This window comes from Trametes versicolor, assembly GCF_000271585.1.
Source record: "Trametes versicolor FP-101664 SS1 unplaced genomic scaffold TRAVEscaffold_9, whole genome shotgun sequence".
Classification (NCBI taxonomy): Eukaryota; Fungi; Basidiomycota; class Agaricomycetes; order Polyporales; family Polyporaceae; genus Trametes; species Trametes versicolor.
The window spans coordinates 2,321,330-2,340,567 of NW_007360329.1; the positions used below are offsets into that span (position 1 = coordinate 2,321,330).

At 58.7% G+C, this 19,238-nt stretch overlaps 9 protein-coding genes across 9 annotated transcripts; 5 read left to right on the forward strand and 4 right to left on the reverse strand.

Moving 5' to 3' along the window:
- Nucleotides 1-2,536: 2,536 nt before the first annotated feature.
- Nucleotides 2,537-3,697, reverse strand: TRAVEDRAFT_73738 (uncharacterized protein; the record flags this gene model as incomplete). Its single annotated transcript, XM_008043416.1, has 2 exons — nt 2,537-3,524; nt 3,591-3,697. 2 exons carry the CDS (start codon nt 3,695-3,697, stop codon nt 2,537-2,539), a joined length of 1,095 nt encoding a protein of 364 aa, XP_008041607.1.
- TRAVEDRAFT_30668 (uncharacterized protein) lies at nt 3,669-4,428 on the reverse strand. The gene is made up of 3 exons (XM_008042806.1): nt 3,948-4,428; nt 3,797-3,886; nt 3,669-3,730 (listed from the first exon to the last, which is right to left on the reverse strand). The coding sequence occupies exons 1-2, from the start codon at nt 4,079-4,081 to the stop codon at nt 3,859-3,861; spliced, it is 162 nt and encodes a 53-aa protein (XP_008040997.1). The 5' UTR covers nt 4,082-4,428; the 3' UTR covers nt 3,669-3,730; nt 3,797-3,858.
- A 773-nt stretch (nt 4,429-5,201) lies between these two features.
- Nucleotides 5,202-5,882, forward strand: TRAVEDRAFT_50610 (uncharacterized protein; the record flags this gene model as incomplete). Its single annotated transcript, XM_008043007.1, has 2 exons — nt 5,202-5,502; nt 5,797-5,882. 2 exons carry the CDS (start codon nt 5,202-5,204, stop codon nt 5,880-5,882), a joined length of 387 nt encoding a protein of 128 aa, XP_008041198.1.
- Nucleotides 5,883-8,789: 2,907 nt separating this feature from the next.
- TRAVEDRAFT_130016 (DUF1929-domain-containing protein) lies at nt 8,790-11,251 on the forward strand (the record flags this gene model as incomplete). The annotated part of the gene is made up of 3 exons (XM_008043417.1): nt 8,790-8,912; nt 8,986-9,658; nt 9,708-11,251. 3 exons carry the CDS (start codon nt 8,790-8,792, stop codon nt 11,249-11,251), a joined length of 2,340 nt encoding a protein of 779 aa, XP_008041608.1.
- Nucleotides 11,252-12,157: 906 nt separating this feature from the next.
- Nucleotides 12,158-13,487, forward strand: TRAVEDRAFT_152697 (uncharacterized protein). The gene is made up of 6 exons (XM_008043418.1): nt 12,158-12,486; nt 12,544-12,632; nt 12,691-12,713; nt 12,769-12,909; nt 12,962-12,994; nt 13,050-13,487. The coding sequence occupies exons 1-6, from the start codon at nt 12,235-12,237 to the stop codon at nt 13,406-13,408; spliced, it is 897 nt and encodes a 298-aa protein (XP_008041609.1). The 5' UTR covers nt 12,158-12,234; the 3' UTR covers nt 13,409-13,487.
- A 99-nt stretch (nt 13,488-13,586) lies between these two features.
- Nucleotides 13,587-14,873, reverse strand: TRAVEDRAFT_50613 (uncharacterized protein; the record flags this gene model as incomplete). The annotated part of the gene is made up of 7 exons (XM_008043008.1): nt 13,587-13,607; nt 13,667-13,794; nt 13,847-13,931; nt 13,985-14,059; nt 14,118-14,213; nt 14,279-14,592; nt 14,660-14,873. 7 exons carry the CDS (start codon nt 14,871-14,873, stop codon nt 13,587-13,589), a joined length of 933 nt encoding a protein of 310 aa, XP_008041199.1.
- A 1,305-nt stretch (nt 14,874-16,178) lies between these two features.
- On the forward strand, nt 16,179-16,721 carry TRAVEDRAFT_85575 (uncharacterized protein; the record flags this gene model as incomplete). The annotated part of the gene is made up of 2 exons (XM_008043419.1): nt 16,179-16,364; nt 16,425-16,721. Coding segments are annotated over 2 exons (483 nt in total), but the record flags the coding sequence as incomplete, so codon positions are not given.
- A 360-nt stretch (nt 16,722-17,081) lies between these two features.
- On the forward strand, nt 17,082-17,441 carry TRAVEDRAFT_39141 (uncharacterized protein; the record flags this gene model as incomplete). Its single annotated transcript, XM_008042851.1, has 1 exon — nt 17,082-17,441. One exon carries the CDS (start codon nt 17,082-17,084, stop codon nt 17,439-17,441), a length of 360 nt encoding a protein of 119 aa, XP_008041042.1.
- Nucleotides 17,442-18,630: 1,189 nt separating this feature from the next.
- TRAVEDRAFT_50615 (uncharacterized protein) lies at nt 18,631-18,957 on the reverse strand (the record flags this gene model as incomplete). Its single annotated transcript, XM_008043009.1, has 1 exon — nt 18,631-18,957. One exon carries the CDS (start codon nt 18,955-18,957, stop codon nt 18,631-18,633), a length of 327 nt encoding a protein of 108 aa, XP_008041200.1.
- Between the last annotated feature and the right edge of the window lie 281 nt (nt 18,958-19,238).

Below are 19,238 nucleotides of genomic sequence, written 5' to 3' on the forward strand. Positions count from 1 at the left end.
GTGGAGGAACGCATGATACCGGCAATAGTACCTGATCCTCATATGCCATTTTATCTGTGCGATAGGGCGAACTTCGAAGAACCCGGAGGCTGTGAGTGTGAGAGCGGACTGGTCTTCTCGGACCACCCTGTGTGGCATAACGTTTGGCAGATTAAGACGATGGGCGCATGATGCATTGCATGAGCAGGCGCCCGCGCAATTCTCAAACTATCGCGAGTAGACGTGGGGTTTGAGAGGTATGAGCTAGGGCGAAACATGAACGCAATGTGAGCGCAATGATGGTACGCTGCAGTGGCGGAGATCGGATTGGATACCAGTGTACTCAAACCATGAAGAAAGTTCGTTCAGTGGCCTCGTATATATGCCGCATGCCTGATCGTGTGAGTCGTAGTGTCATGTCAATACGAAAGGTTGTGCCGCGGGCACCCCCAACATAGTCCCGGGGAGCGTTCTATACATACAAGAAGTTGTACATCTGTGCATCGTCCATCGCACGATACAAGCTCTACGCGTCTCAGCCTGGCGGAAGCGCCTCCATGTCCGCAGAACGGGGTTCATACGCAGGTGGAGGTTCCGAGTCTTGCGAATCCTGCAATGCTCCGGAGTCCTCGCGTCCCTGGGCAGATTCGCCTGCAATCGTGGCCATCACTCGATGAGCGAGCTCCGCCGGCAGTCTGAGAAGGACTGTGTCCGGACGATCCATGTTCAGCACAGCGGGAGGCTCTCGCAGCTGCGGGAATGGTTCCGCATTCATGGGTTGAGGATGTGTAGAGTCGCCAGTAGGTTGCGATTGCGCGTGGAGTGGAACGGGTTCGGGGGTGGGATGCGATGGAGGCTCGGGGGTGGGATGCGACGGAGGCACGGGAGTGGAATGCGATGTGTCGTCCCCGGGACCTAGGAGGCTCCCAGCTTCCGCCAGCACACTTCCCTTGCGGACCGTCGTACTAATCACCTGGGGAAGAGTACCATCCTGCGACACGTAGGAGTTGGCGGTTGAGCAAATCGACGCAGTGCTGCCATTTACGCTGTCGCGTGCATGCTCTCGACGATAGTATCGTCCACCAGATAGGCGACGCGCATGCCTTGGAATGAGTCCCTCGTCGGACTTCCGCTCTCCAGCTTCGAGGCGGCCATAGGGAACGGGAGCCTGTAGCGAGTGTTCGGCGGCTCGCCGAGCGCGGCGTCGCCTCAAGACGATGAGTAGTACCGCCGCAGCTACGAGGGATATTCCAAGTGAAGCGGAAAGAGCGATAATCAACGTCGTCGAGGGACGTGAGGTGGTCCCATCTGAGGTTGAAGTGACCGCCGCGTTTTGGGTATTCGCTGGCTGAGACAGGGCAGTGGACCATATAGACCCCCATTGTGACGCCAGTTGCGATGGAAAACCTGACGGAAAGGGGAACCCCGAGGGGTCCGGAGCCTGAGGGAATTCGCGTGGGAGTAGAGTCGGATATACAGAACTGCCAGCAAACCGACGTGTAAGTCCGTGTTCATCTAGCGCGAATAGTCATGGATGCTCACGTTGAGGATGTGAATGGTTCAAAGTTCGAGAAAGGAGTTGGCATATGTGAATGCGTGACCCGCACATGCAGTGCCGAGGATGACGATCCCGTGTTGGAAGCGAACATGTCGCAGTGGTAGATGCGAACGCGACAAAATCAACACCTTGCAGCACTTGGTTCGAGCCTTGAGATAATCGCGGTGTCGCAGCGATGCTCGAATGGAGACGTACCTAGTCGTTGTTGCATGCGGTGATTGAGGAGCGGAAGGCGAGGACGAACGCAGGGGCAACCACTGGGGTTTCTGGAGGTGGGGAGGTGGGCTAAACTGTTTATAGAGCGATGCTCAAAGTGAGCAAGGCGTGGTGCGGTGCAGGTATCCACAAATTTTTGACACTTTTGGTGGAGGGGAGCTTCGAGTGTCATGATGCACAATACAGGTGGGGCGATGTGTTCCTGTCAGTAGGCACCGCTTCCAAACCTCGACAAGTTCAGAAGCAGTAGACCATGCTCCCATCGAATTCGGACTAGCGGAGCGAGCCTGAGGCCGACTTGGTTCTTGCGCCCGTGCTCGGCCGATAAGGAGGCTAGATCCAAGGACATTACCGTAGACGAAGAGCACATGCCAGCGTGCACCCGCACAGCCTAATGCCAAACCTTGTCCAAGCTGTGAGCGGCGAGCGCCCCGGAGCACATCAATCAGGGTACTTACCCATCTGAAGCTACATCTTGAACACGCTCAAAGGAAAGTACCGTCCCTCCTTGAGACCGAAGTCACGATGGGTGTGATGAGACGTGGTGGTATCAGTCAAACAGGTTCATAGACGCCCGAGCCAAACCTCCACGCCAATGTAGGACCTTCGCCTATGCCGCCGAAGGTCCGATCGCAAAACCCTCGGATTTGACCACATTTATCAGCATACCTTTTCGGGATTATATACAGCATGATCATGGCCGTTGCCCTGGATAGCGTCCTATACATACAAGAAATTATCCATCGTTGCACTGTCCATCGCTCGATACAAGCTGTACGCGTCTCAGCCCGGCGGAGGGGCCTCCCTGTTCGCAGGATGAGACTCATACGCGGGTGGAGGTTCCGAGTCCTGCGAGTCCTGCAACGTTCCGGGGTTCCCGCCCCCCTGAGCTGCTTCGCTTGCGATCGTGACCATCACGCGATGAGCAAGCTCCGCGGGAAGTCTGAGGAGGACCGTGTCCGGACGATCCGCGCTCGGCACAGCGGGAGGCTCTCGTGGTCGAGGCGATGGTTTCGCACCTGCGGCTTGAGGATGTGTAGAGTCGCCACTAGGTTGCGATTCCGCTCGGGTTGGAATAGGCTCGGGGGTGGAATGCGACGGGTCGTCCCCGGGACCTACGGGGCTTCCAATATCCGCTAGCACACTTCCCTTGCGGACCATCGTGCTAACCTCCCGGAGAAGGTTATCATCCTGTGACACGTCCGAGATGGTGGCTGAGCAAATCGACGCGGTGCTGCGGTTTACGCTGTTCCTTGATGGACGCGCGTCGCCTGCACGTCCTCGCCGATGGTATCGTCCACCGGATAGGTTACGCGCTTGACTGGGAATGAGCCCCTCGTCGGACTTCCGCTCTCCAGCTTCGAGGCGGTCGTAGGGAAGGGGAGCCTGGAGCGAGTGCTCTGCGGCTCGCCGAGCGCGGCGTCGCCTCAGGATGATGAGCAGCACTACCGTAGCTGCGAGGAACAGTCCGATTGAGATGGAAAGAGCGATGATCAACGTCGTCGAAGGACCTGAGTGGGGTCGTTGGGCCACGGTGTCGCCGCTGGAGCTTGGGGCGATTCCATCCGAGGTCGAAGTGCCCGCCGCGGCCGAGCTTGAGGTGGCCCCATCCGAAGTCGGAGTGACCGCCGCGCTATGACTTTCCGCTGGCCGAACCCAGGTGGACGGACCAGACCCCCATTGCGACTCCCGCAGCGTTCCGAAGCCGGGTGGAAAGGTGACTCCTGAAGGCAGAGGGGGGAATCGTGGTAGCAGAGTCAGATATACCCAACTGCCAGCAAATAGAAGGGTAAGTCACGTCCGTGTTAGACCAGCGCGAGTAGTCACGGACGCTCACGTTGAGGGTATGGATGTCCCAAAGCTCGAGAGTGGAGACTGCATAGGTAAATCCGTAACCTGCACATCCAGTGCCGAGGATGACGATCCGGTGTTGGAGGCGAGCATGCTTGTAGATGCAGGGGCGACAAAATCAACAGCCTGTAACACTTGATTTAATCCTTGCGCTGATTGTGGTATCACAGCAATGCTCGAAAGGCTACGTACCTAGCCGTTTTGGCATGCGGTGATTGAGGAGCGGAAGGCGAGGACGAACGCGGGGGCAGCCACTAGTGTTTCTGGAGGTGGGGAGGTGGGCTAAACCGTTTATAGAGAGATGCTCAGAGTGTGCACGGCGTGGTGCAGTGCATGTACCCACAATTTTATGACGGTTTTGGTCGAGGGGAGCTTCGAAATGCCATGATGCAACTGAGGCAATGTGTTCCTGTCAGTAGACACCGCACTCATCGCAATGATGCATCTATCGCGGTAAGTGCGGAAGCAATAGGCCATGATCCCATCGAATTCATAGCGGAGCGAGGCCGACCAAGTTGCTTCTTCAGCCCTTGCTTGACCGGTTACCGGCACACCCCAGAGCTCACAAATAGAAGCAGATCAGGGATACGTCCGAGCGCACTGTTGCATGTTTCATGTATACCGATTCCGAGGAAGAGGCTAGACCTACCAGGCCTAAGGACATCACCGTAGACAGAGAGCTCATGTGCACCCGCACAGCCTAATGCCAAACCTTGCCCAACCTGTGAGCACCTTTGAGCACACCAATCAGGGTACTCACCCATCTATAGCCATGTTTCGGACACGCTCAAAGGAAAGTATCGTCCCTCCTTGACATCGAAATCGCGATGGGCTGTGACGAGACGTGGTGGTATCAGTGAACGTCGACACGTTCATAGACGCCCGCCTCAACCAAACCACCGTCATGCCAACACCGTGGCCCAGCATCCGTGTTTGCTTCGAAACCGCTCGAGCTGCCCGAACTCCTTCAACGACTTGAGCTTGAGGCCACATGCAAGGAGTAGCGCTGGTCATCTCAGCGGGCCTGGTGATCGTGGATAACCTCATCTTGGGGACGATCATGGCATACTGAGTGATCGGTGGTAGATTTGTTCGTGTTCCCCGGACACGGAGCTGCAGGGGTGAGTACACCGTATACTCTAGTCATTCTCTTTCAAATCCACGTCACTGATACGTATGCTAGAATCAGTATCTGTCTCACAAACTAATACCCTGTGTCATCTGAGGAGAATAGATGCACACGCGCCGTTAAACACCACATACGATGCCGAATCCTGTGGCAATCGCCATCGAGCTCGGGATCATACTGAGCTGAGGCCCTCTTCCATGCAACCAGTCTGAACACCGTGTCGTCTACGGCACAACATCAGCCGGCCAATAAAACGCCAGGAGGCTGACACGGCCAAAATCATGCAGGTGAGTACCGACGCGCACTCACCTCAAATGGTGAAGCCGGCTCGGACGACGAGGTCAGTCTCGGTTGCAATTCTCCTCCCTATATGAACCTGCCTCCCCGGCTTGACTGTTCCTTACCTACCTTTCCCACCTACCATCACCTACCCCCCACCCCACCCCCACATCCTTCCCCGCGTTCACCATGTTCTCCTTCACCTTCTCCAAGTCCTCTTCTAGCTCCGCCCCCGCCCAGCGCAGGTCGCTCGGGTCCAAGGTCGACAAGCAGACGATCAGCTTCCCGCAAGCGTACGAGTGGCCCGCGTTCCAGCCGCAGCCGCTTGTTCCGAGGCGCGTTCAAGTTCAAGTTCAGGAGCCGGCGCCGGCGCCGCCCGTCCGGGTGGTGCTCGACGACAGGCGGGGCCGGGAGGAGAGCGACTTCAAGGCGCTGGGGGTGCAGCTGATTTCGTTCCGGGATGCGAAGTTGCGCACGGAGCTCGTCTACGGTACGCTCCGCTGCCATGCTCAGTGAGGATCTGATCTTCCCCCCGTCGCCTATGGGCGGGGGTTGTTATGTGCTAGGTCCCTTCTTCAACGTCAACATCGCGCGCGCCTCAAGACCTGGATGGCTCTCTTGACTGAGACCCAGGAAAAGGTGAGGCTGACGGCTGCGGCAGGAATATACGAGTGATCGGGGAGTCATGACCCCCAGGATCTCGGTGACCTGCCAACGCCCAACGCCGTGTTTAGTCTCTCGATATCTCTGTTCATTGTTCGTCGCTGCTCTTCTCCCCACACAGGCATTCTCCCCGGAAAGATGAAGATGACGAGGACCACGACCGACAAGGCCGACAACGAAGACCTAGGACCCAGGATTAGGCGTTAGCGAGGTTGGCCGAGGGCTTGGATGACCCGTCGACGTCAGCCTCCCTAGCATTGCCAAGTAAGTATTTTCTCTGTGTCTGGGTTCAATCTTCTCGTCTGTGCTCTGATTCTCTGGTCCCCCGTCGGATCCCCGTCTCTTGCTCTCCCTAGTCTCCGATCGTCGTCTCTGTTCTCCGGCTTTCTCTATGCTCTTGCTGTCTCCGTTGTCGGTCGTCCCTGTTCTCGTTGCTCGTCCGTGCGTTGATTCGATCCCTTTCCTGCCCCGTGGTCTCAGTGTCTTGTCAGTCTCCCTTCTGTGGCTCGTCCGTGCGTCGGTCTGGGGTGGTACGGTGGCAGCGACCAGGGTTGGCACGGTTCAGGGGATGGCGCCCCCCTGTTCCGCTGCTGCTCAGGTCGCTGTCCCCGTCGGAGCGGGGGTGGGGCATGACGGGCCCTTCCCCCCGCACAAATCCGAGAAGTGAGTGCCCATTCCTCTCTCTCTTCGCTATCAGGACAGCACTGACCTTTCGTATACACCCTCCCCAGATCTTCATGCAAGTCTTCCTGGTCTGCCGGTTAGAAACAATAGCTGTCTTCATAGGGTCTTGCGCGTAGGTGGCCTACGCGGCGAGGAGAGAAGCTTTGGGGGGTTCAGGCCTGGCCCCTTGAGCTTCTCTCCTCGTCGCGTACATCATCGACGCATACGGCTCGCGGCGTTCCAAGTACTTCCTATACCGTGCGTCCATTCCTCGTTGTATCCTTTCTCTTTCTTAAGTTCACGACTCTCCCCCGACTTGTTTCTTCACTAGGAGTCCAGCGTCACATAGGAGTTTCATTGTCTTCTGTCTGCGCACTCTTCTCCTGCCCTCCTTCCTTGCTCCCTCCTTCTTCCTTCCCATTCTCATATACGGACGAGGTTACTATGATACGGGCTTGTTACGTGTGCGGCGTGGCAGTCATTGAGAGAAGTGAGCAGCGGCGGGGGGAGGGGCAAGAGGAGGTTAGGCCTCTTCCTCTTGCGCCTCCCCGCACCGCTGTGGCGCGTTGTGTTTTCCTGCAATTTGTGGGGCAGCTGTGATGTTGGGTTGGGATACTGCCACCAAGAGAGAAACTGATTGTACATGGGGAGTTCCCGCATCTCATAAGGGGGGCCGTCAGCGACGGGCGCTTATTCCGATGTTATACCAAACGACCGCCCCGTTTTAGGAAGGTGTGGCGTTAGAAGCTCAAATTCGGACTTTCATACGAAAACGCCGCAGTCACGTACAAGCTTGAAAGTCGCATATATATATGCCATGCGAACGCCCTAAGGTTGTGATTATGAATATGCAGCATCCGCCCCCGCTTTCAGGCACCCGCATGAGGTCATCCGCTGTTTGCGGCGTTCGCGCAGCGCTCCGCTGTGGAAGTTAATTTTTAGGGTCGTAGGCTGCGACGCAGCACGCGCGCGACACCACCAACTATTGATATGATATACCGGTCAGGCCTCAGGCACCAGTATATACAAAGTATATACATACGTCGGGAGTTCGCCTTGAGGCAGGGATTTCCTGACTTCATACCAACGGTGACGTCCATAGGCCATAAGTTGGAGTGTGGCGCGACGATCGTGCTGGGCGCCGAGTCACGTAGTCGTGCTAGGTGCAAGCCCTGCGCTCAGCGTTCAGGCTGGAGGTGAGCCATGTAATTGCTCACCGCTGCCATGCCGTGTACGTGAGGATACAGTAATCATGAGTGAACGCGGGAGCGGTTGCGCTCATTTCATGATTCTCGGGGAGTACGCGATGCATGGCTTGGGCGTGGCCGTTGTGCGGCCGGAAGAGTCTCACAGCGATATGGCCCGCAGGATCGGGCACAACACCCTCAAGCGGATCCGCATGTGTGCGACCATCGACGGAGGTTCCGATGCGCCGCTGTGGTCGACAATGGCCAGGACGACGCTGTTTATAATCGCTGCACAGCCAAACAGAGATTAGGACCTGTCGTGCGGGAGGCGAAGGCGGGAGGATGCGGTTTGCCGCACTCGGCGTCGACTCGAGGAACAGTTCCGAGAAGACACGCGACGCGGTGAACGCGTTCCGTGTGAGGAAGTTCCGCGATACTCCGCATCGAGGAGTGTTGGTTCGGTTGCGAGGGGCGGCTATACCAAACAACCAGGCTCGCCCGGGATGTTCAGCACCTCCTTCCGAGCATCAAATATGCCGGGGGCGGTTCGCGGAAGAGGCCTCAGCAGCTCAGGTCCGTTGCGGGTTGTAACGGGGAGTTGGTCTGCCGTGGGGCCGAGCTGTTCTGTTTTGGGCAGATGCTGGAAGAACTGAAGGTGATCAATGAAATGGATAGCGTTCGATGCGCAAGTTGCAAAACGTTGCGGAGGGCAGAGCGTTGTCTATACATACACACACGGTCTAATTTTACCTTGGCCGAGCGCGGCCCAAGAGGCCGAGAAAGAGATTCCGGGTGCCGGCGCCCGGCGACGAGACAAGAAGGAAGTTGAAACGGTGAAGTGTTGGCCAGAGCTCATCGTCGGGGACGGTGCGCACGGGCCCTCGGATAGCGAGCACAGGGCGGGGTGGGACGACGTCGGGTGCGAAATCATGGTCGAGCTCAGGTCGCGGCCGACCGAGAGACGTCTGGCGGAGCGTTGGCGGGGGGAGACGCCCTGTGCGCGCGCTCGGCAGGGCTTAGGTAAGCTGCTGGGACGCGTGGGGGAATTGTATAAGGAGAAAGCTGGCGTTTGCGGTGCAGACAACGACCACCCCTCCCGCCCCTTCCCTCCCCTTTCCCTCACCACCACCCTTTCCGACTACGCACGGATTCCGTCCCCCACTCTCCTTTAGCTCGCCTAGCCAGGACGCTCAGAAGTACTCCCATTAGTCCTCGACCTACCCTACCGGCCCCCTTCTACTCGTCCTCCTAATCCGTTTCCACCATGATCAACAGCCAGCGTTTGCTGCTGGCCCTTTTCCTCGGCACGGCCTCTTCTGCCCTCGCTCAGTCACATACGGCCGGTTCTTTTGAGGATGGCGGCGACACTCAGGTTAGCGCGATGATGGTGCGTCTCTTCCGACTCATCTCCCTGCTGCGCATGGTGTTCATCCCCCGCGGGATCACCTCTTGCAATGCAGATGTTCTTGGGTAACGAGGAGAAAGTCTACATCCTCGACAAGTCAGAAAACAACGCGGCGAAGTTCGGCAACTTCCCCGCGATGGGTTCCGTTTACGACATCGCCGCCCGCACATCCGAGACCATGGGCGTCACCACTAACGTTTTCTGCGCGTCGGGCATGCACCTGCCCAACGGCTCCTTCGCCACCTTCGGCGGTAACGGAGCTATCGGCCCCGGTGGTAACATCGGTGACCAGACTGCTGCCAACAACCCCTTCCAGGGCATTTACGACACCACTTTCGGCGACTACGACGGTACCAAGGGTATCCGTATCCTGAACCCTTGCACGAGCAAAGACGACTTCTCTTCCGCCGACTGCGAGTGGTTCGACAACTCCTCGCTTCTGTCCATGCAGTCTCAGCGGTGGTACTCGGGTGCGGAGCCTCTTGGTGACGGTACGATCGTGCTCATGGGTGGCTTCACCAACGGTGGTTACATCAACCGGAACTACCCCAACGTCGACCCTGCCACCGAGGGTGGTGCCGCCAACCCGACTTACGAGTTCTTCCCCGCCAACGGCAGGCAAGAGCAGACCTCACCGTTCATCGTCAAGACTTCCGGTTTGAACGCCTACCCCCTGATGTACCTCATGCCGTCTGGAAAGATGCTCGTCCAGGCCAACTACTCTACGAGTGCGTCACCGACTTACGCTTCTCATCTCATATTAACGCCGCTTTTCAGTGCTCTGGGATCCCATTCAGAACGAGGAGACCGATCTCCCCGACATGCCCGACCAGATCGTGCGCGTGTACCCTGCTTCCGGTGCCAACGCAATGCTGCCCCTGACGCCCGACAACAACTACACGCCCACGGTGATGTTCTGCGGTGGTATCTTCATGGACGACTACTCTTGGGGCAACTACTCGTGGCCGTTCGCCGACACCTGGGCTATCCCTTCATCGAAGAAGTGCCACACGATCACACCCGAGCCTACCGATGGGTCTGCTGTCGAGTACGTCGAGGACGATGACCTGCCCGTTGGCCGTACCATGGGTCAGCTCATTGCCCTCCCCGATCTGACGTTGCTCGTCGTTAACGGTGGCGCCAACGGCACTGCTGGTTACGCCGACCGCACCCTTAACACTCTTGAGATGCCGCTCGGTATGTCGCTCGCCTCGGAGCCCGTTGGTCAGCCCGCGCTTTACAACCCCCGCGCGCCCAAGGGCTCGCGTTGGTCCACTGCCGGCTTTGACACCTCGTCGATCGCCCGTCTTTACCACTCTTCGGCTATCCTCCTCCCCGACGCATCTGTCCTCATTGCTGGCTCGAACCCCAACGTCGACGTCAACCTGACCGCGCCTTTCCCCACCACGTACAAGGCTGAGGTGTTCTACCCCCACTACTTCGCCGCCGCGAACCGCCCCACGTACACTGGCGCGCCTTCGACCCTCTCGTACGGCGGTGACTCGTTCGACCTCACTGTCCCCGCCTCTGCTTACTCTGGTGCCGCCAACGACGCCGCTGAGAACACCACCGTCGTCCTCATCCGTGGTGGCTGGACGACCCACGCCATGAACATGGGCCAGCGTGCGATGCAGCTCAACAACACGTACACCGTCAACTCGGACGGCTCGCTCACGCTGCACGTCGCTCAGCTCCCTCCTAACCCCAACCTGTTCCAGCCCGGCCCTGCCCTCCTGTTCGTCACGGTCTCCGGCATTCCCAGCAACGGCTCGTACGTGATCGTCGGCAGCGGCAACATCGAGACGCAGCCGACCAAGGCGGCGTCCACCCTCCCCGCAAGCGTGCGTCTGGACGGCGCAAGCGGCTCGGGCAGCAGCGCCACGGGCTCGAACAGCACGAGCACGAACAACAACGGCGCGTCGTCGTCGCACACGGGAGCAATCGTAGGGGGTATCATCGCGGCGATCGCGGCCGTTGGCATTCTCGGTGCGGGTTTTGGCATTTGGATGGCACGGCGCCGGCGCGCGGCCGCCCAGCAGGCGTCGTCGCTCTCCTACCCGATGGGTGCGGCGCCTGGGGGTGCGGGCGGAGTGGCCTCGGGGGCGCGTGCGGGGGGTGGCGGTGGATTGCGGAGTTCTGACTCGAGTGCTTTCATGCCACTATCACAGGCTAATGGAAGCACGACGTGGGGCGCGAACGCGAGCACGCTCAGCCTCAACTCGCCGTACTACGACGAGCCGCGGACGGCGAGCGCGGAGTTCGACCCCTACCACCAGAACGCGCCAAGGATGTCGTCGAACCAGACCCGAGGGCCGTATTGACCGCCGCTGGTGCGCCTGGAGGAGGAGAGGAGATGAGAGGAAGAGACGTCTGACATATAGGCTGGAGAAGGAGAAGGACGCATGGACCTTGGTTTCGGTTTTTGATACTCTCTGTTCTGTCCTTTCGGCACACAGCCCACGCTATCGCAACACACACATAGTACATCCCACATTCCCCCAAAACGTACGGCTCGGCACGGACGCTCGCGCTCGCTGGCTCGCACTACGCTACTGTTGTCCGCCTGCCATCCCCCCTCGAGGACGCTGTTTGCCCAAGGTAGGAGTCTTCCGCTCCGCCGATGTTCCTTGGCACCTTGTTCCCGTCTCCCTGTAGCATGCTTGCCCGCGACGTGACGACTGCGTCTGCGCCGTCGTTTTCTGTGTCTCTGTCTTGTGGTCTATGTTTCTCTTCATCACGTCTTACGACCTGCGACGTTCTCCTTCATCTTCTCTTCTCTTCAACATTCTGTCACGTTCATAGACACTTCATCTGTAGCTGAATCCCCCTTGTCTCTTGGACTCTTGTCGCCTCGCAGGACGTCTGTCCTGCCGAAGCTTTCACGATCTTACTGACTGTCTGTGGAATGGGAATATACCCTCATTTTAGACTCCTCGCGACTGTGTTCTGGTTCTCTTCCACTCCCGGGCTCCGCCCTTCATTCGTGCCCCAGATGGGTGCCGTCGCGAGGGGATAGAGCGGCGGTCGGCATTGCGGATGGACGTCACCGAGGTGAGATCAGTGAGATGGACGGGTCGATCGGTGGCGGCGGATGCGGGCGGAGGCTGTGCACGTTGCATACGCCTTCCGCTTCGGGGTGCAAACCATGACGTACGGAGATAAGTATACATTCAACCAGTCTCTAGCCTGGCTGTACATCCTTGCGTCCGCCCACCGCCACGCATCGTGAAGTTTCCCCAGCCAGTTCGCGGGTACTCATCCAACAAGCACTCCCATACAGCCCACCAACAACGCGCACCTCACGATGCCGCTATTCTCAAAGAAAGCCCCAGAGCCCAAGAAGCAGACCTTCGTCATCGCCGGGCTGACGGTGAACGTGTACTCGCAGCCCAAGGCGACGAAGCCCAACGCGCCCGTCGCGATCGCGTTCCTTCTGCACGGGCGGAACGGGAGCGCGCTGCGCATGGAGGAGTTCATGCTCGGCATCTTCGACGGCATCCACGCGCGCCGCGCGAAGCACAGCGGGGACGCGCAGGATTTATACATCGTGACTTTGGTGAGCGGATGAGCGGCGATGGGCGGTGTGGATGGCGGGCTGACGAGCGGGGCGTAGGATCATCGTAACCACGGAAAGAGGCTGGTCGAGAAGCAGGCGAACCAAGGTTGGTTTGACGATCCGACGCAGAACAACGACCGCCATGCGTAAGTACATCTTTGCATGTATGTGCGACAAGTCTATATCTTAACTCAATACCTACAGCATTGATATGTACGCGATTCAAAGTGAGCATCCGCGCACCTCCGGATGGTCCAAAAATGTCTGGCTGACGATGTGCAGCGGGGACGGCACAAGACGTGTCATACTTGATCGACTTCCTGCCCTCGTATCTCTTCCCCAATGAGGAGCGGACGATCTCACAGTTCCTGTGCATCGGGAAGAGTCTCGGCGGGCACGCTACCTGGATCGTGCTCCGCAACGGTATGCTGACATTTGAGGATGCATGCATGAATTTGAACTGACGTCCTCACAGAGCCGCGCATCAAGATCGCCGTCCCAATCATCGGTGAGCACGATTCGTTCGACTTCGGCAACGCTGCAGCTGACATGCACCCTCTCAGCATGCCCAGACTACCTCGCGCTCATGTCCCGCCGCGCGCGCTCCCACAAGCTCCCCGTCGGCCCGCCCTACTTCCCCGCCTCCCTCCTCGCGCTCATCGCGCGCGCAGACCCGTGCACCGCGCCCTACACCGCGCCCGACGCGTCGAACCCGTTCCACGGCAAGAAGATCCTCGTGCTGTCCGGGCAGGACGACAAGAAGGTGCCGTGGACGAGCGCGCAGGCGTTCGTCGAGGGCCTGGACGTCGGGCCGCAGGGCGTGAAGGAGGTGATCGTCGAGCCGGGCGTGGGGCACGAGTTCTCGGCTGCGATGGTGAAGGAGTGTGCGCGGTTCGTGTGGGACCATGCGTTGGTGGCGTAAGGCGTCGCGCAGTAGCAGATGGATGTGTAGGATAGGCAGACGACGTGTTCGTGGATGTGTAACATAGCATAGATATCATAGGGACATATTGTTTCCGTTGCAACATACGGGTAGCGTCAAGTCATAAGTATCAATCAGGAGGTCGTTCGCGCCGCTCATTAGGCTCATTGGTGAGTCTTCAATATCTGCGGGGCATATCCTGCAAGATTGGTAATGTCAGCTATCTCATCGTGGCCGAGACTGCATCCAAGTGCGTACCGCAGAGATCTGCCAAAGCATCGTCTTTTGCCGACCGCACTCCATCCAAAACGTGAGCATCTCGATGACGCTCATGCCATGTGTCTTGTCGAATGGTACCGGGTCCGTTACCTCCGCTCCTGTCCAGTCTGATAAATCGCGTAAGTAAGCTTATCCAAGCCAAATTACCCTGGCACGCACCTAGACTCCAGGTGCCGAACACCCACTGATCATACGTGGTGATTACGAACCAACGGTAACCACTCACCCGGCAAGAGTCGTAAGCCTGCACCTCGAGTGAGCAACACCGTAGAAAGAGGGCAAGAGGCGGAGACGCACCATCGCCCAAGCCTTCAGAGCGTTCGACCAAGGCTTGCCCACAACGTTGTCCCTCTGGAACTCATTCGGTGCGAACTAGAGTGTCATATGTAAGCACATCGAATGTGGGTGAGGTCAGATTGGAGTAGCTCACCTGTGCACGGGCCGAAAACTCCTTCAAATCGTTGACCCCGAGCTCCCACGGCGTAAACGAAAGCACCGCAATGCCCGGACGCAAGATGCTCGTCGGCTACACACACGCCCCAGTCAGCCTCTCTCCCCAACTCGAACCCGGCCCAAGCGCAACCGACTCACCCGGTCCTGCGGCCCAAACGTGTGGACCCACCACAGCAGGCGCTTCTTATCCACCGCGCCATGCACCGCGCCATGCACGGGGATGCGCACGAACTTCAGCGTGTCCTCGTCGAACGGGCAGCCCTCGATCGTGCGCAGTGCCTCCGCTGTCGTGCCGAGTATGAAGCGGTCGAGCGCCTCGAGGAAGTCGTGCGAATTCTGGATGAAGAGGTGCGACATGTCGCGGCGGGACATGACGGTGATGCCCGGGCAGGGCAGCGTGAGGCGCGTGTTCGCCCAGTCGACGCGCAGGCGGTTGTCGAAGCCCGCGTAGTCTGTGGGTGGTGGTTAGACCCGCTCGAGTGCGGTGCATTTGGGGAGCGGCATGGGGAGATTGCTTACAAGAGCGGACGGCGTGTTGGAGCACCTCTAGAGGGATCTTCGTGACCACCTGGCAAAGGCGCACGTTGTTCTCGATAATGTCGAGTTCGTGGATTCTTGGCCACGGATTAGCAGAGCCTTCATTCTGCGGGAGCTCTTCGTCTATGATGAGTGGTGGGAGGTACGCCTGCGAGAGATAATTCGTCAGCGAAGTGAGCTTGTCGTGGTGGGCCATGGCGTCGGTTATTGCTGGCTAGTCTTGCGGCTTGGTGTCGATGTCGGGGATGCTCGTGGTATGCTTCTAAATTGCTGGCGGTGTGGTTCGGAAGGTGCCATGACCTTTATATTCGCGCACAATGGGCTGCAGCATGTGCCGGAGGTCGCTTTGATCCCTAAATTAGGTACTTGGGGGACAAAGCACACGGTTAGCCACTGGAACATCATGTACTCACGTCCATGGCTTAAACGTGGGCGGTCCAAGCGGCTGCCAGGACCGGTAGCGGTCGTGGCGCCGCAGCGGGCCACTGCGGGGGCAGAGCTGCCAGCTTACTAGGTGTCGACACCGTTTGGGAAGTACTTCACCGGTGCATCATGAAACTGACCATGATACAATTTTGCTGGCTTTCGGTTTTCCCTAAGAAGTCGTGTATCGTCTGACATCCATGGTCGTGCAGTCGTTAGTAGTGGCAAGTTGCACAAAGTACAAACGAAGATGGGCGTCTATGCATGTTGGCTCACGGAAACGGCCGACTCGGTGCATGGAACGTGGCGGCGCTTTGTTGAGTACGCTGGGGCAGTGCTGAGCCTTGCACTCACCTCCGACGGACCCTCCGCAGACGAGAATCATAGCCACGCGACACTGGTGCCAAGTCCGACCGTTTGGCAGTTTTCGCACGGGCCATCCACAGGAGACCATACGGTCCCAGGCGCTGATATCCATCGCATTTGGTCGCTAGGGAAGAGAGTCCTAGTGATCAAGCTGCATGGGATAGTCCAAGCTGCGGTCAGTTTCGGACGATCTCGGTGATCAATCAGGACGTCACCTCTCTTAAACAGGCTTAAGGTACTCTCGAGCGTCCTCCTGGTGCGCCATGTTCTTCTAATCTCACCTGGCACGGGTCCGAATTTATCATCAGATGCAGCTCCAGGCTTTCGACATGATGATGTTGTAGCCAGGGCCATGCTCGTCGGAGATGATAGCGGTGAACTTGATGGTGACTTGCAGTAGTACAAGGGACCGCGACTTCTCGAGGCTCGGCAACCGGATGGGGCGGACATCGTGGGCATCTCCAAGTGATGCACACCGAGTGGGCCCCATGAGGTGTCATCCCTCGATATGTGCTACATGCATTCGCGCCCGAGGTTTGCGGCCTCTCTCACTCGACCACCATGTCCCGGCCCTGCATAGCCGCCCTCACACTCCTTCTCTCGTATCCCCTCCTGTCCTGGGGCGCCACAACCGCCTGGCCTGGTACGTGCTCGCTAACAAACTGTATTGTCTAAACCTAATCAACCTAATCATCCACACAAACCTCATATCATTACAGACTGTGCTCAATCCTGCATCGCTTCTGCGGACCTCGGCAGCTGTAGCGCAACCGACAACAGCTGCCTTTGCCAATCACAAACCTACCTCGCCACTCTCAGCAGCTGCCTCGCAGTCTCTTGCACTGGCGCCGACCTACAACAGGCAGAGGACACCCTCACAAGCACCTGTGCTGCTGTCGTGAGTCACTCAAGACCAGTCATTCCATCTCTGCTCCGATCACTCACGCGGAGCGAACAGGGCTTGACAGTCTCTCTCTCCGTCACCCAAGCCTTGCCCGCTAGCTCCGCATCCACTGCCAGCGGAACGCACACCTTTTCAACTACAACCGGAACCGTGCCGAACTCCTCCTCACCCACCGCAACCGACCCTGTCTCCTCCCGTCCGAGCTCAACCGCAAGTTCAACTACTCATTCGACTACATCTTCAGCCGCTCCTTCTGTGACCGCGGCCCCCGATGCAACGTCCACCGATAGCACGCCCGCCTCGTCGAGCGCGTCACTAAGCGTAGGAGTTTCGCAGACCCCCATAGCCGCCTCAGGCCAGTCTCCTTCAGGGATCTCGAAGGCCGCCCTCCTCGCTATCATTATTATCCTCGGCCTATGCGCCGTGGTTGCGGCAGTCCTGTTCTTCCTCTGGTTGCGCAGGAGATCTCGTGCGCGCCGCTTCGCGCACACGAGAGCTCGAGAATCGATCGACGGTGATGGCGTCAGGGAGTACAGGAGCGCAGGGCTAGGGCTTAGCGAGACTACGCAGCCGCGTAGTGGATGGCCTCAAGGAGAGGACGGCGCGTCGATGCTGATGCAGCGAGGGTCACCCTCGCTAGTCTCAGTACCCTCTACCGCGATCTCGGGGAGGTCGGGACAGAGCAGCGCAGTCGCTGAAGATGGTAGCGACATGGGTCGCGCACTCGAGCCTGAGCCTGTCCGCGGGCTGCACATCCACAATCCCCCAGCGGAAGACGGTGATAACGTGCGTCCCAATGCCGCCTCGAGCGATCCGGAGAAGGGCACTAGTGCGGCGCCCCTGGGACGTACCCGGGGCCGTCCACGCGACGCAGGAACACTCCCGAACCTAGCGCCGTCAGCGGAAGACTCGAATACGGTGCTGCTCCGGCTCCCAGTAGGGCTGGCGCAGCGCCTCCTCGCGACGATGTCGGGGAGGAATCCGCGCGCAGGGGGTGGGGAATGGGGCGGGTCTGAGGACGGGCGGGACCCGGAGCCTCTGCCTGCGTACGAGCCGCGGGCGAATCCATGATTCCCTGGGGAATTTTAACATTCGAATTCATTATGGACGATATTTCAATGTATCCTTGTCGATATTTCACAGTGTACGACAACAACTCTGTACTGGCTGGGGCTTCCTAGCCGTTTTGCTCTTAAGACAATTTCGGGAATAGGCGCCCGTGGCCGGCGGGTCCCCTTACAAAAACCGAACAATCCCCCATGTGTAACGTGCGCAATGTCATACCACACCAGCCACACATGGACAGAAGACACAAAGAAAGATAAATAAGATTTGTCGCGAAACGACGAGGACCAAGAGGAAGAGGCCTGACCCCCTCTTGATTCTTGTCGCGCGGCGGCGGCCCGCCGCAAGTCAACGACATACACGACGAGGAGAGAAGTAGAAGGGCAGGCCTGAACCCCCAAATTTCCCTCCTCTCGCCGTGTACACCGCCTACACACACATCCCCCATCCCCACTCCAACAGAGACGACGACCAATGAGGCAGCGGAACAGGGGGGCGCCATCCCCTGAACCGTGCGACCCTGGTCGCCGCCGCCGCACCACCTCAGACCGCCGCACAGAAAAAGCACAGAAGGAGACACTAAGAACACGGGACCGGAAGGGGGACCGAATCAACGCAAACGCGAGCAACGAGAACAGGGACGACCGAGAACGGAGACAACGAGAGCAAACAGAGAGCCGGTGAACAGAGACGACGATCGGAGACCGGGGAGAGCAAGAGACGGGACGCGACGAGGGACCAGAAAAACGGAGCACAGACGAGAAGATAGAACCCAGAAAAGGGGAGAATACTTACGTGGCAGTGCTAGGGAGGCTGACGTCGACGGGTCATCCAAGCCCTCGGCCAACCTCGCTAACGCCTGATCCTGGGTCCTGGGGGTCCTCGTCGTCGTCATCTTGCCGGGAAGATGCCTGTGTGAAATAAAAAGCAGCAACGAAAAGTGCATAGGATATCGAGAGACTGAATATGGCGTCGGGCATTGGCAGGTCACCGAGATCCTGGGGGTCATGACTCCCCGATCACTCGTATATTCCCGTCGCAGCTGTCAGCCTCACCTTCCCCTGGCCCTCACTCAAGAGAGCCATCCCAGTCATCCGGTCGGAGGTCTTGAGGCGCGCGCTGGGTTGACGTCGAAGAAGGGACCTAGCACATAACAGCCCCCGCCCCCAGGCGACGGGGGGGAAGAATCAGATCCTCACTGAGCATGGCAGCGGAGCGTACCGTAAACAAGCTCCGTGCGCAACTTCGCATCCCGGAACGAGATCAGCTGCACCCCGAGCGCCTTGAAGTCGCTCTCCTCCCGGCCCCGCCTGTCGTCGAGCACCACCCGGACGGGCGGCGCCGGCGCGGGCTCCTGGACTTGAACGCGCCTCGGAACAAGCGGCTGCGGCTGGAACGCGGGCCACTCGTACGCTTGCGGGAAGCTGATCGTCTGCTTGTCGACCTTGGACCCGAGCGACCTGCGCTGGGCGGGGGCGGAGCTAGAAGAAGAAGAAGACTTGGAGAAGGTGAAGGAGAACATGGTGAACGCGGGGGAAGAATGTGGGGGTGGGGGTGGGTGATGGTAGGTGGGAAAGGTAGGTGAGGAGCGAGAGCGGCGGGGAGGAAGGTTGTTATAGGGAGGAGCGTTGCATTCGAGACTGACCTCGACGTCCGCGTCGGCTTGCCCGTTTGAGGAAAAGGCGGGTCGGTACTCACTCGCATGACTCTTGCAGTGTCAGCCTCCTCGTGTGTCATTGGCTAGCAAGCGTTGGTAGCCCTGTAATGTCCTCGTATTGACTGCATGGGTGTCACCGTGACTCC

Excerpts from the sequence above, each read along its gene's own strand:
- TRAVEDRAFT_152697 (XM_008043418.1), top strand. The coding sequence starts at position 12,235 with ATGCCGCTATTCTCAAAGAAAGCCCCAGAGCCCAAGAAGCAGACCTTC. Across the intron at positions 12,714-12,768 it reads TGATATGTACGCGATTCAAA|CGGGGACGGCACAAGACGTG; the intron begins GTGAGCATCCGC and ends GACGATGTGCAG. Across the intron at positions 12,910-12,961 it reads CTGGATCGTGCTCCGCAACG|AGCCGCGCATCAAGATCGCC; the intron begins GTATGCTGACAT and ends ACGTCCTCACAG.
- TRAVEDRAFT_30668 (XM_008042806.1), bottom strand. The coding sequence starts at position 4,081 with ATGGCCTATTGCTTCCGCACTTACCGCGATAGATGCATCATTGCGATG. Across the intron at positions 3,887-3,947 it reads ACCAAAACCGTCATAAAATT|CCCACCTCCCCACCTCCAGA; the intron begins GTGGGTACATGC and ends TAAACGGTTTAG.